This window comes from Hoplias malabaricus, chromosome 3 (assembly GCF_029633855.1).
Source record: "Hoplias malabaricus isolate fHopMal1 chromosome 3, fHopMal1.hap1, whole genome shotgun sequence".
NCBI classification, from domain to species: domain Eukaryota; kingdom Metazoa; phylum Chordata; class Actinopteri; order Characiformes; family Erythrinidae; genus Hoplias; species Hoplias malabaricus.
This window is the reverse complement of record NC_089802.1, coordinates 48,440,434-48,454,200: the sequence shown is the minus strand read 5'-3', so window position 1 is coordinate 48,454,200 and position 13,767 is coordinate 48,440,434. Positions and strand designations below refer to the sequence as shown.

Genomic DNA, 13,767 nt, shown 5'->3' with positions numbered 1-13,767 from the left:
GACATTGGGACCGAAGAGCAGATAACTCACTGGCTGAAATATTAATGGGAGAGTGAATAACGTTATAATTTGTAACATGGCGGATGTATTGCAGGAAACCTCGCCTTCCAGTGTAAATGTCACCTGCTTTGCTAATAGTGGCATGGAAAGTCCCTCCTTTTTAAGTAGAGATTTGTGAATGCAGAACAGCTGGAATAACAAGCCTGCAAAAACAATCCTTCAATCATTCAAATACTAATACTATATTTGGCGAATTGTATCGATGGTTTCAAAAAATGTTCAGAGAGATTGGAAATAGCTGGCCGGGAGTGGTGCTAAATTTAGTGCAGAGTGGACAGACCTTCCTGTAAGGGTGCTTGTTAAAAGGTAAATAAAACATTGATTATTTAGTTTCCTAATGAGCTCAGTGAAACTCCAAAGGGATCTTTTTATAGAGTAAAACATTCCCTGATGCTGTGAAGTTTGCTTTGGCAGCATCAGGGTTATAGATCTGATCTTAGTGCAATCAATACCCTAATGGTTGATTTTCTTACAGTCAGAGGTCTAAAAAAAAAAAACTATGAGAGAACTCACAACAGGATGCGCTTTCTCATTATATTACCCAGAAAACCCATTTCTTTTATTAGTGTATCTTCTCATCAACTTTAATATTCATTTATTCAGTGACTGGAATGTCTAATATAGTCAGTAAGTAGGCAGTGATTTATATAGTTGATAAGAAGGCAGTGTCTTAATAAAGATGACAAATTTATACGCAGACATCTGGTTTGATAACAGCACAAACTCTGAATACAAGAAGGACACATTAAAATCCTCAGTCGTATTTGTCCCACAGCAGTGGACGGTTACGCCAAAGACGTCAGCCTCTGTCCTGGTATTTCAAGGGTTCACAGCTGCCATCTCAAGTGGTACACAGATATATTTTGACTGGTTGTGTAGATTGGGCCTGGCAGTATATCCGAGAAAAAGGCCACTTCTAGAGTGTTGGTCTGGCAGTGAGGACAATACAGAGAAATGTGACACTTCATCCTCATATGAACTTCATCCTGTGCTTTGAAAACCTCCTCCTCAGTTGAATAGTTGATGAACAGTCCTAGGCACGGTGTGGACTCAAAGGTCTGCAGACAAACAAACAAACAAACAAAAACACACGCTAAGTTGTTGAAATGTCACATCTGGGCAATCATGAAGGACACTGCTAGCCACTGGCCATTTTCAAAGGCAGGGAAAGTTTTAATATCAGCCTGTTAGGCATATGGCCAAATGGGAGAATGAAATGTTTAGCATTCTCCTGTGAGTATAATGAGCATTTACCACCTGGTACAAATTTAATTTAAATTAACATTAACAATACAGGAGATGTTTGAGAGCTGTTGTTGCTTTCCCTTTTTCCTTCTTCTCTTTCATTTTCTTTCTTAGAATTTGCAGTTTCCACCTCAATAATAGAATGATAATGTATTTTAATATGAACAATTCCTCTTTCTGAGCTAAGTGATACAAGACATACAGCTAATCTTCAGCTAATATTATGTGTTTTAAAGCAAAGCAAAAGCATCTTTTTCCCTGATTCAAGTTCAAAACAAAGTCTTATTTGGGAGAAAATCTATTAATTAAATAGGATTTTGTGCAAATATTAAAAGCCATCTTCAGTTATATTTATTCCAGCTGGTTAAACAGAGTATAATCCAAAAGTATCACCATGTGATAAACAGTGCTTTCATTTTAGAGAGGATGGTCATAGGGAAAGGACAAAGTCATAGAAAAATAAATTAGAAAACATTTAAATATGAAAAACATAACATAACCTGGTAAACCACCAAAACCATCATCATCAGAGATGGAGATGATGTGTAGCTGTTTTAAAGGAGCAATCTCTAATATATTTACTGTACTTGATGATAAAATGTCCAGGGTGTGTGGTCATGGATTAAGGAAACAGGCTAGATTGAAGCACTAGCATCCCCTAGAGCAGTGCTGGAGCAGTATATTCTCTTTGAGAAGTGCCCAGTCTGGGGCGGAGCTCTACAAGAATTTCAGCATCAGGTCCCACCCTCTGTCCAATCACATTACAGTCCAAACCCACTGCGTTGCCAGGTCTACAAACATAGTGTGTTGCCGCCATGAACTGACAAAACAAACAGAGTTAATATTATATTTTATCTGACCCAAAAAACCCCATTTCCCTTTCAAAAATCTCCATGACCAGAGGCAGTAAAATGAGAGGAAATATTGGCATTGTATATATATATAAGTACAGACATATATATTAAATATATTATATTATGCATAGATTAAAAGGAGTAAACGCCATAGGTTGTGTGATTTATATAAGAAAGTTCTGCATGGCAATGTTTGAAAGGTGTTAGGACTGTGTTATATATGAAAAAGGTGAATAACAACATGATTTAAAAATAAAACTGCTTGTTTGTATGACATTGAGGCATTTTCATGTGTGTTTATCCTTGGTGTGAATGTGTTTTAAACAAATTAAGGAGTAAGAATCATGTTCGAAATGCCTTGCATGTTCACCTATTAAAGGTGGAACGGAGAAATCAAGCTTGGTAGTACACAGCAAATATAAGCGTTTCCCTACTAGGTAGTTGTTTTAGTGATATAATGTACACATGGTCGTGTGTTTTAAGTGGATAAAATGGGATATAAGAAGTGTTTCAGAATGAGTTTTGCTTATACAAACCTAGCACTAGCTTTAGCTTTGCATTGCTGTTTAAGGTGGAAATGCGTAGCTGGGGAATAACGCAAAGTCTCTTAAAGGGCCCATTTAGGGTGAAACTAAATGTCGGAATACGAAAATTATGAATAAGAAGCAAGGATCTGATTCCTAAAATTACATTTATGGTTGAAGAGAAAATAACAGCAGCCTTGTCTAGTCTAAGATTTTAATGTGGTTTAGATGGTACATTGAAAACGGCGGCGGATCTTTACATTTTTGCCTTTCACTTAAATAAGTAAATATTTAGTGACATCACATAAAATTGGTTTGTGTGTTTTAAACAGATAAAGTGTAATAATTGTTGCTTCAAAAAAGGGCTAACTTCAGCTCTTAAAGTGGAACAGAGAACTCAAGAAGCTGGCGAATAACACAAATAGGACTCGTAAACAGACACATGTAAGGTGGAATGAAAGGTTTGACTATGAAAATTGTGAATAAGAAGCAAATATCTGCCTCCCAAACGACATTTGTGGTGGAAGGAAAAATCAATAAGTAAAACCAGCCTTGTGTAGCTGAAAATTTTAATATGGATTTGGATAGTAAAGGCAGGGAAATGGCGGTCGCTCGTTCACTATTTGCCTTTCTCATGCATAGGTAGATTGTTTTAGTGAAATGATAAATACTTTTCTGTGTAAATATGTTGATTATGGCACATTTTTCTTAGCTATTACGGTGCAAAGTTCTTGCTTGTTTGTTCAGTTCTTCTCAAACGAGCATCCTGGATGAACTTCACGTCTGGGAAGGAGGCAGAGATTTCGCTCCACTGTTATAGTGCACTGTATTATACTGTATTATAGTTCCAAGTTTAAACGCTCGGCGTCAGTATTACAGATTACTCCTAATTTTAAATTGTCACGTAAAAAATTTATTAAATTGCAAATAAACCACATGAGCTAAAGCTGTTCTCAGTACACTGGAATGGCCATCTGAAAATCAAAATCTTAACAATGACAAATGTGCTGTGGAGTACTTGGATCACTAGGAGTAAATAAAGCATCTATAAAAACTGGAGCTTGGGTATGGGAAAAATATATCGTCAGAGTTTTATATGGTATTTTGCACAATAAAATAATTATGTTAATCATATTATGTTAACTAAATTAACAAAATATAATGAATTTTTTTGTTATTAAATCTTTTTTGGTAACTATGTATAATGTAATTTTTAACTCTTTTCCTCTGATGCTAAAACATAGAAAGTGAGTGTTTCCGTCATTAATTCACAATGAGCCTGGAATCAAATACTGAATGTTGGCCTGAAAGTCTGGATACAGTTATGCAATTAATAATTGCATTTAAAAGATTAAAAAATACCCTCTAAGGATTAACAATTAATGTGATGTAACAGAGTCTTTATAGAAATCTGCTATAAATAACATAATTTTCCCTCAGTCATATGACTGACACATCAGCAGCGTGAGAGAAATCCTGTAAGTTCTGTTCCATACCCCTCTCTCTCTCTCTCTCTCTCTCTCTCTCTCTCTCTCTCTCTCTCTCTCTCTCTCTCTCTCACTCACTGAGCTCTGTCTCTGTTTAATTAATGAACTGAAGCAGACACAGCACCTCCAGTGCTATAACACTCAGAGTGAGTGTGAAATGATTACCATAGTCTATCAACACACTGAGGCCTCTAGTGGTGAAACACACTAACAAGCATGAAGGCATACACAGATGTGTACACACACATTAACAGATACACAAACATACACAACCACACATGCATACAAATATAGGCAACACAAAGAAAGATAAACAGATACACACACACATACACACACATGCGCGCATTCAGAAAAAATACAAAAATCATCCACACATGCACACACTTAACCTGAGCACGTAAAATAAGATAAACACACACTGTTTCTCACACATGGAGTCTTGGCTCTATGGGGTGGTTTCCCAAACAGGGATTAAACGTAGTCCTGGACTACAACGGCATTTTGAATTGTGATTTTCCCTTGTGAGGTGGATATAGTCCAGGAATAGGCTTAATCCCTGCAAGCCCTAAACTTAACTAAATGGTAAACTTACCATTAAACCTGAAAACATGCCTTCACTTCAGAATGGTATCATCAGTTATCAATGTGAGTGGGTAAACAGATATAGGTTCCCACTATATATATATATATATACACACACACACAAACACATACACATACATACACATACAGATACACACACTCATCCTTTATGCCAGGATAGTTGTGGTAACCCAGTAATGCGCGAACATTTCAAGATCAAAGGAACATTATTTAAGTTAAAACAATAAGATGCGCTCCAGTTCTCTTCAGCTCCAGGGTTCAACACAAACAAAAACTTTATTGCCCCAATAATCAGCTGAACAAACACGAGCTTTCATGCCTCCAATTCATACGGTTTCTGTGCTGATAGTAACAAAGCAGGACCACTCTACAATATGATCTGCTCTTGCACTATTTTATGTAGTTTGATTATGTACAGTACTCGTAATTCACTCCCATTGTGCTGCCTTTCATTTCTTTATTTGTTCGGAACAAACTCCAATGATTAATCTAAGCAAGAGGTAAAAAGCAGAAAACAGATTTCAGCATCACTATTTCATGTTCTCCTCTTTGTCATGAATACACATTCTTGGGATTTCCTGGTGAGACCCTTCAGTGATGTATTTCTGTAGCTTCAAAGTTCAGTCTCACCCGTTTGTTTCATTTTCTGCTTTTCATGATCCAAATAGTCCCAAACATATTCAATGATGCTGAGACTTGGTTCCGTGGTCAGTCCACTATTTTGAGAACACAATCAGAGTGTTTGTTTGATTGTTTTTTTTTTGACAGCTGCCTTCTTACATTTATATACATTATTCCTTTCTGGTCACAGGGTGTTGATAGTTTGTGTGGCCTTGAATGGTTCAGACGAGTCTGTAATCACTGCATTGAGTTTGGATTTGATTGGAGGAAAATATGTTTTTATCATATCATTTTCTTTGACTGACATTTTCCTCATGCAAGTAGTGGAAGGTGTGTACTATATGAAATCTTTACATCTTCATTTTTAGAAAGGCTATACTTAACTGCAGTTTTTTACACATTGCTTTACAAAAGACCCATATCTTTTAGTATTCATAAGGCATTCAGGTTTTCTGAAAAGACTTTTCTAGCACAACACAAAATAAAAACTCATTACCAGGTAAGTCCAATAGGGGATTCTCAGAATGAATTCTGTCTTCAAAACTATGCTCTTAGCGTCAACAAAATCAGAAAATGGAAATTACTTATTGCTCATGCAGAATGCCAGCTGCAGGTACTTCATCCATATTTTCAACAGTAAATGTAGCAAAATTTAGATGTAGCTTGCAGCCAGACACAGGAAGGAAAGATGATAATAAAAGAAACACTCTGTTTATTTTATGGCCAAGTACCTGAGCAGCTGTGACACCAGCTCCTCTGTGAGAGAGGCTTTATAATAGGTGTGTTCTTTATAATATCTGTTCTCCCCGAGGGGAGCGCTCAGATGGGTTGTGTGATAATACACGAAACACACACACATACACACACACACACACAAGCGCAGATAAGCAGGCTGTGTGGAATACTGGGTCAGTAACATCAATTTGCTTTAGATGGAACATTTGACCCATTTCTGCGGCTGTTAACTACATCTCTTCATGCATTAGACTTTAAAAAGAGCTGAGAAAATAATCATATGTTGCATTAAATGTGACTCAGATGTGTATATTGTACCTACAGGAATAAAAAACAATTATCTGCAAATCTGTGAAAATTAAATACAGAGAATTATAAAAATGTGTTGATGGAGCAGTTAAACTAGAGCTAAAGTAGAGTTAGAATAGAGTAACTACCCTACACACTTAAAAAAATATGGTTCTACAAGTGTTCTTTATTAAAGAAGATGGTTCTATATAGAGCCCTAAACAACCGAAGAACATTTGCATGATTAAAGGATTCTTTGCATCTTGAATTTGTTCTTTAGATTGATGGGGAATGTGCTATAGGTGGTTCTGTATAACACCATTTAGAAAAGGGTTGTATATAACTCTTTTCTAAAAGGTGTTATATAGAACCATCTCTAGCACATTCCCCATCAATCTAAACAATCCCCTGATGATGCAATGAACCATATAATCATGCAAAGGGATCTTTAAGTGCTCATGGCTGTATACAAAACCATTTCCTTTAATAAAGAGCCCTTGAAGGAACCTTAAATAATAGAGCTCCTGTATAGTTACTATTGAATTACAATAGGGCAACAGCAGATATTGTAAATGCTATAGATATTTTAAACTAAATCACTAAATCACACTTTTCATTTGTATTTACTTCTTTATTTATCTTCATTTTTTTAAATTAACCATTCTTTTTATTTGTAATAAAAAACACCTCTAAAACATCTCTAATTTCCTGTTTATGTTGTTTACATTGATTTTGTCTGAAATGCTGCTGCAAAAAGGCACCTTGTAAAAAAATATGTTATTAAAAAGCAGCACATTTCCACTGTCTGATAAGACCTCATATAATTTTTGTGGCTTGTGTTTGACATCTTTTTTACATAATCTAAAATGTAATGTGCTTCATATACATTACATGAAAATGAAAGGACGAACAGAAATGCTTTTACATATTTACAACTGTAATACGTCTGTTTGAGATGTTGCCCACTGTATGACTGCAATTCATATTCACTACCTTAAAATTGGTTTTGTGTTCACTGTTGGAACAGCATCTCAGGTCAGCTGATCGTGTGGTAGTGACGCCCATCAGCAGAAACCTCCATGAGTTTCCTCGCTTCCTGGAGTAACAAGAAACAGAAAGAAGCAGAGAGAAGGTGTGAGTCCTCACTCTTGTTATTGACTAAAGCAAAGCAGAGCAAGGCCATTTTTGATTATGAGAGAATAGGGGCTCCTGAGTCCAAGGGCCTGGGAGGCAGCATGGCAGCAGCTTATATCACACATTATCATCTGACAGCTTGAATTTCCAGAGACGTCAGAGAGCTCACTTCACACCTCTCACATCTCAGCATTCTGCCATAAAACGCCATGCAGCAGCTGGGGCCTGGGATTGTCTCTGCAGGAGCCAAACACATACGAATGCTCTCCTGCTCATCCAGGACTACCATCTTCCACCCAGAGGAGAAACAAGTCTTAAATGAATCTAGAAACAGCAGGGGAAACTCCACCTCTATTGTGAAGAACACAGTAATTCTGTTACAGGCGTCAAACTGATAAAGGAAAGCAACTACAAGTAAACTCATAAAGAAGCAATTTATAACCCCCTAAGTCTGCCATAATGCAGTTTTCTTTTCATTCCTGGTATTTGAGGGTATATCACAGATTCAATCTACAGTGACACATCCAAGCGTATGGCAAGCTTAAGGCTCATACTGATGGAACACACGGTTCATTCAGTTTTTAAAGCTTTTTGTCAGAAGAAAAGCTTTTCCTCCTTGCATGGCCTGTAGGACCTCACTGGATGGCAGCACTGAGCAAAGTTTCAGTACATGCAAATAAAAGAAACTACACTAGAATAAACTAAATCCAAATGGGGAAAAGGGTCTGTGAGGGTGGCATATTTCATCCCTTCAAAACCTAAGCATTTGCAAACTAACAGACTGCATACAACAAGTCATGTCTTACTGAGTGAAATCATCATTTCACTGTATATATATAAATATATAATGTGTATGTATGCATGTGTGTGTATTCTGTTGATGTATATAATGTATTTATATTTTTCATAATGAGATGCAGTCAGATTCTAAAATTTCCATTTAAATTAAATTCATTAATTCAATATTCACATTTTTGATGCTTAAAAAAATAAGAATTAAGAACTTAAGAATTAGCAACATTATCTGCCAAAAATTAGTACACTTTGACATCCCTAAAACCATAAATTTTGTTAATTAATCTTATAATATTCTCACTACAATCTGAGAATGGGAAATATCTGATACTCTGACAAGCTTTAAGATGAGATCCCTTTGAAGGTGGATATCATTTTTCCAGGAAAACTTTAGTTATGCAATGTTTCATGTAAAAATGCTGTAAAAAAAACCTGCTTCAAGAAATATTAAACACCTAAAAAACAAGCAGTGTTTTCTGATGCAGTTGAGTTGAGAAACACACCGGGGAGAAACACAAATGCACATCACACAAACACATAGATGCACATACACACACACAAGAACGTTTCCATGAATGGTTCACAATGCTCTGGTTGGCGCCGTGGACGTTGCTGGACATTGTGGAGACTGTAATCAGCTAGCGCAGTCGTGCCATTACTTTCTTCTTCAAATTGACATCTACAGGACAATAACCTCTACAAGAAGCTCTGAGAGAAGCAGCTCTCTAGGCCAGACGCTGGTGAAAATGCCAGGACTCCACCCTAAGCCTTGTTTGCCAGATTCGGAATGTTGCATTCATACTATGAATGGATTATATTTCCAGCTTTTTGTGGGACGGTTGAAGAACTGTGGCCGAGAAGAGCTTCAGAAGGAGTGAAATCAGGTCTTGACCTGTTAACTTACACCAGTCAGGCATAACATTAAAACCATGTCCTTGTATCCACATTCATTGTTCGTCCTCTCAGCTGCACTGACCATAGAAGCACTTTGTAGTTCTATTACAGACTGTCATCCATCTGTTACTCTGAATATCGTTATCCCTGTTCACAGTGTTTCTTAAATGGTCAGGACCCCCACAGAGCAGGTATGATTTGGCTGCTGGGCCATTCTTTGTGTTAGTGTGCATTGTGCTGCTATGCGTGGATCAGACACAGCAATGCTGCTTGAGTTTTTGAAACCTGTTGTGTCAGAAAGGCAGGCTACTGCCTCTGACTTTATCTAAAAGATGGACCAATGAGGTAGGTGTGTCTAACAGAGTGGACAGTGACTGGACACAGTGTTTAAAAACTCCAGCAGCACTGCTGTGTCTGATCCACTCGTACCAGCACAACACACTAATACACCACCACCTGTTACTGTAGCGCTGAGAATGATCCACTACTCAAATCATACCTGCTCTGTGGTGGTCCTGTGGTGTTTCTGACCACTGAAGTACAGGTTGGATTGAGCTAATAAAGTATGAAGAAGAACATATGGATTAAAGTCTTTAATTGTGGCATGACAATGTGCACCTATGGAGCTTTTTTGTGTTATGGCTTATAGAAAAATACCTCTTTAAACTAACTGACAATTAAAACTGCCATTTTTGAGCCACAAAAAAAGTTGGTCTAAAAGTGATAATGCATTCCAAGGAGCTGTAATCATATACACATGGGAAAATCGAGGCTAATTCAAGCCCAGCAGAGAGAGGGTCTGTACTGTACACAGAGGGCCAAGATTGTCTTATGTTTTGTAGATTTAAATGGGGAAAACTCCAATTGGCAAATCAGTAACAAGAAGATAATTGTGTTCGAATTAAATCATGTCCACAACCACCCCCCCCCCTCCGTCTCTCGCTCTGTTTTGCCAGTCAAGCTTTGTGAACCATCTGGAGCGTTGCTGTAGCAACGGGGAAGGGTGCCATGGCAACGTTAACTGGGGTTACCCAGGAAACTGTAGTCGCTATGGAGACTGCATCACGAGGCGGACTCAGGGGCTTCGACTGGGAGGCGCATCCTCACTCGCTGATCTGGTTTCTGTTTCCCAAGCCAGAGACGAGATGGGTCCAGCGTGTATGTTATTCGCATCTCTCTCTCTCTCTCTCTCTCTCTCTCTCTCTCTCTCTCTGATTATCACCCACCCCGCCCACCCATCCTCCTTACAAAATTAAAGATGATTTCTCAGCGAAAACAGTCTACACTCTCAATATCGCTATCATTTCATTTGGTATATGTGATGTGTCAAGGCAGTTTGCTTAATAAGGACATACAATAACCTAGACGTATGTATATAGATATAGCTATAGTTATATAGAGATATAGATTCGACTATTATTAACAGCTTAATGATTTCCACAGACTTTCATTTTGTTAAAATAGAATCTGCACTTATACTGAACAAAAAATAAAAAATAAAAATACAGTACATGACATTCTAACGCACGACCTCCGTGTCCCCCACATGAACAGACCCTCCAGCGGGCGCTTCAGCTCGGCCACGGAACGGGACACTGACCACAGATAAAACACTGAGAGCAAGAAAACGCACAGCGACGATTACGACATGGTTAATCCGCGGTTTATTCCAAAAGTGCCCCTCTGCTTCAAGCGTTAAAGCGCTCCAGGCTAAATAAATAAATATATAACAACAAAACAACAACAGAAAGACACAAGCCCCTCAAGGCTGAGCGGGCTGCGCACCAGCTTCCACGTGCCGTCCTCTGGTTCTGTGTCCCCGCGTTTTACGCGCGCTCTCCGTGCGTAAAGATAAAGCCGTCCTCTGGGTCTGTTCCCCGTGCCGTCTCCGTGCGTAAAGATAAAGCACACACGCTCGCACGCACGCACGCACGCACGCACTCTTCCAGCTACACGTCTGTGAAGATCTTCTTGACGCTCACGCAGTTGTTCTGGCTGTTCTGGCTCGCGTAGCCGGGCTGTCCGAAGGCGCCGTGCAGCGCGTCCTCGATGGCCACGTACTCGGGCTTTGCGAGCGACGAGGCGCTTCGGGCTCGCTCTGGAACCTCCCCGGTCGCCGAGTCGACGCGCTCGCGGCTGGTGGCGTGCATGCACTGCGCGTGCTCCTCACCGTCCGTCTCGCGGTGGTAGAAGTAGTTGAAGTTGGACACGATGACGGGCACGGGCAGCGCGATGGTGAGGACGCCGGCGATGGCGCACAGCGAGCCCACGATCTTGCCGCCTATGGTGACCGGGTGCATGTCACCGTAGCCCACCGTGGTCATGGTGACCACGGCCCACCAGAAGGCGTCGGGGATGCTACCGAAGCTGGAGGTTGGGTCGTCGGCCTCGGCGAAGTACACGGCGCTGGAGAAGAGGATGACGCCGATGAAGAGGAAGAAGATGAGCAGGCCGAGCTCCCTCATGCTGGCCTTGAGCGTCTGGCCGAGGATCTGCAGGCCTTTGGAGTGGCGGGAAAGCTTGAAGATGCGAAAGACGCGCACGAGACGGATGACCCGGAGGATGGCCAGGGACATGGCCTGTTGGCCGCCGTTGCCCTGCTGTCGCTCCGCGAGCTCCGTGCCCAGCGTGACGAAGTAGGGCACAATGGCCACGATGTCGATGATGTTCATGATGTTCTTGGAGAACGTGGCTTTGCTCGGGCACGCGAAGAAGCGCACGAGCAACTCGAAGGAGAACCACACGATGCACAGTGTCTCGATCACAAAGAACGGGTCCGTGAAGGAGGTGGGCACGTACGACGCCGTGCCGTTCCCAGACTGGGCCGCGGCTGCTGCTGCCGCCGCCGCCGCCGCCGCCGCCGCAGCAGCAGCAGCTTCCCGGTCGTCACGGAACTCGGGCAGAGTCTCCAGGCAGAAGATTACGATGGAGATGAGGATGACGAGCACGGAGACGATGGCGATGCCCCGCGCGGGACCCGAGCTCTCCGGATACTCGAACAGGAGCCACACCTGGCGCTGGAACTCGTGGCGGGGCAGCGGGCGCTCCTCTTCCTTGATGAAGCCCTCGTCCTCGCGGAACTTCTCCATAGCCTCGTCTCCCAGCTGGTAGAAGCGGATCTCCTCGGAGAACACGTCAATGGGCACGTTCACGGGTCTGCGGATGCGCCCGCCGGACTGGTAGTAGTAGAGGATGGCGTCGAAGCTCGGCCGGTTGCGGTCGAAGAAGTACTCGTTGCGCAGCGGGTCGAAGTAGCGCATCCTCTTGCGCGCGTCGCCCAGCAGCGTCTCCGGGAACTGGCTGAACGTTTTCAGCTGCGTCTCGAAGCGCAGGCCCGAGATGTTGAGCACCACGCGCTCACGGCACGGCTCATAGCGCTCGGGGCACGCGCCTGTCTCCTCTAGCAGCTCGCTCACGGGCAGCGGCACCGACACCGGCACCGGCACCGCGGCCGAGGCCGCATCGGAGCCGTCACTGCCCCGCCGCCGCGCCGACGGTGAGTCGATCAGGTTGAAGTGGTCGTCCATACGCGCGCGCGGAGAAGAGTGGACTGGGGGTCTGGAGAGAGAGAGAAGGAGGGAGAAGGAGAGAGGGAGAGAGAGAGAGTGGAAAAACGAGCCTCCCCTCCTCCTCCTCCTCTCTTTCTCTCCTCTTTATTTCCTTTAGTTAATCGCGTCCTCCTCCTCCTCCTCCTTCTCTCTCTCTCTCTCTCTCTCTCTCTCTCTCTCTCTCCGTCGACAGCGCGGGGCGCACGCGGGGCTTTATGAGCGCGCGGAGCTCTTTCCCGCCTCGCCGCCTCGCGCCTCTCGACCAATCGGAGACGAAACGTGACGTGACGCTGAGGCGGCGGCTCTCAGGATCACCTTTTGTTTACCGTCCTCGGCGCGCGCTACTCTCGAGCCGATGCCCCCTTTCCTTTCACAGAAAAAAAATGAGAAAAGAGAGAGAAAAGGAGAGAAATGAGAGAGAGAGAGAGAGAGAGAGAGAGAGAGAGAGTAAATGAAGGGCCAGTCTCTCCCTATTTGTGGAGAACAATCAGTGTTATAGTTGTCAGAGTTGAAAGAAGACACAAAATGAGAGCGGAAAGAGATCTCAGCCGGTTTGGTCTCGAGCGCGGAATGCTCAACAGGCATCAGTCGAGGCGAGGTTCGCAGAGTGGAGCGGGAGAGAAGGGGGCGCCGGGGCTCGTCTGAAAGCCGGCACATCTTTATTTGATCATGTTTCCAGAGCAAATGACGAGTTAGAGTAGAGAGGAGCGCGTGGAGAAGGAGTGAATGAGTGAGGGAGTGGGTGAAGGGGTGAGGGAGAGATGTCTCAGAGATGAAGGAAGCTTTCTCCTCGTCTGAAGGGGGGGCGGATTCGTGCGGAGCTGTCCGTTGTACTGAAACGGGAAAAGCCCCAGGTATGTGGCTGTATGTGATGGACTGAAGGAGAGCGAGAAAAAGCAGCCGTCTGCTGCTGGGATTAATGTTTCGTGAAATACTTACATAAAACCCACACGCACACACCCACACACACACACAT

General features: G+C 42.3%; 1 protein-coding gene across 2 annotated transcripts; it reads right to left on the bottom strand.

The window, feature by feature from the left end:
* Positions 1–631: 631 nt before the first annotated feature.
* On the bottom strand, positions 632–12,953 carry LOC136691257 (potassium voltage-gated channel subfamily A member 3-like). 2 transcript variants are annotated; one of them, XR_010801866.1, is made up of 3 exons: positions 10,275–10,433; positions 7,414–7,516; positions 632–1,118 (listed from the first exon to the last, which is right to left on the bottom strand). XR_010801866.1 is itself a non-coding variant. In XM_066663727.1 (3 exons), exon 1 carries the CDS (start codon positions 12,768–12,770, stop codon positions 11,193–11,195), a length of 1,578 nt encoding a protein of 525 aa, XP_066519824.1. In that variant the 5' UTR covers positions 12,771–12,953; the 3' UTR covers positions 632–1,118; positions 7,414–7,516; positions 11,029–11,192. The 2 variants fall into 2 exon arrangements, 1 of the variants encoding a protein (XP_066519824.1); XM_066663727.1 differs by lacking the exon at positions 10,275–10,433 and adding an exon at positions 11,029–12,953.
* Between the last annotated feature and the right edge of the window lie 814 nt (positions 12,954–13,767).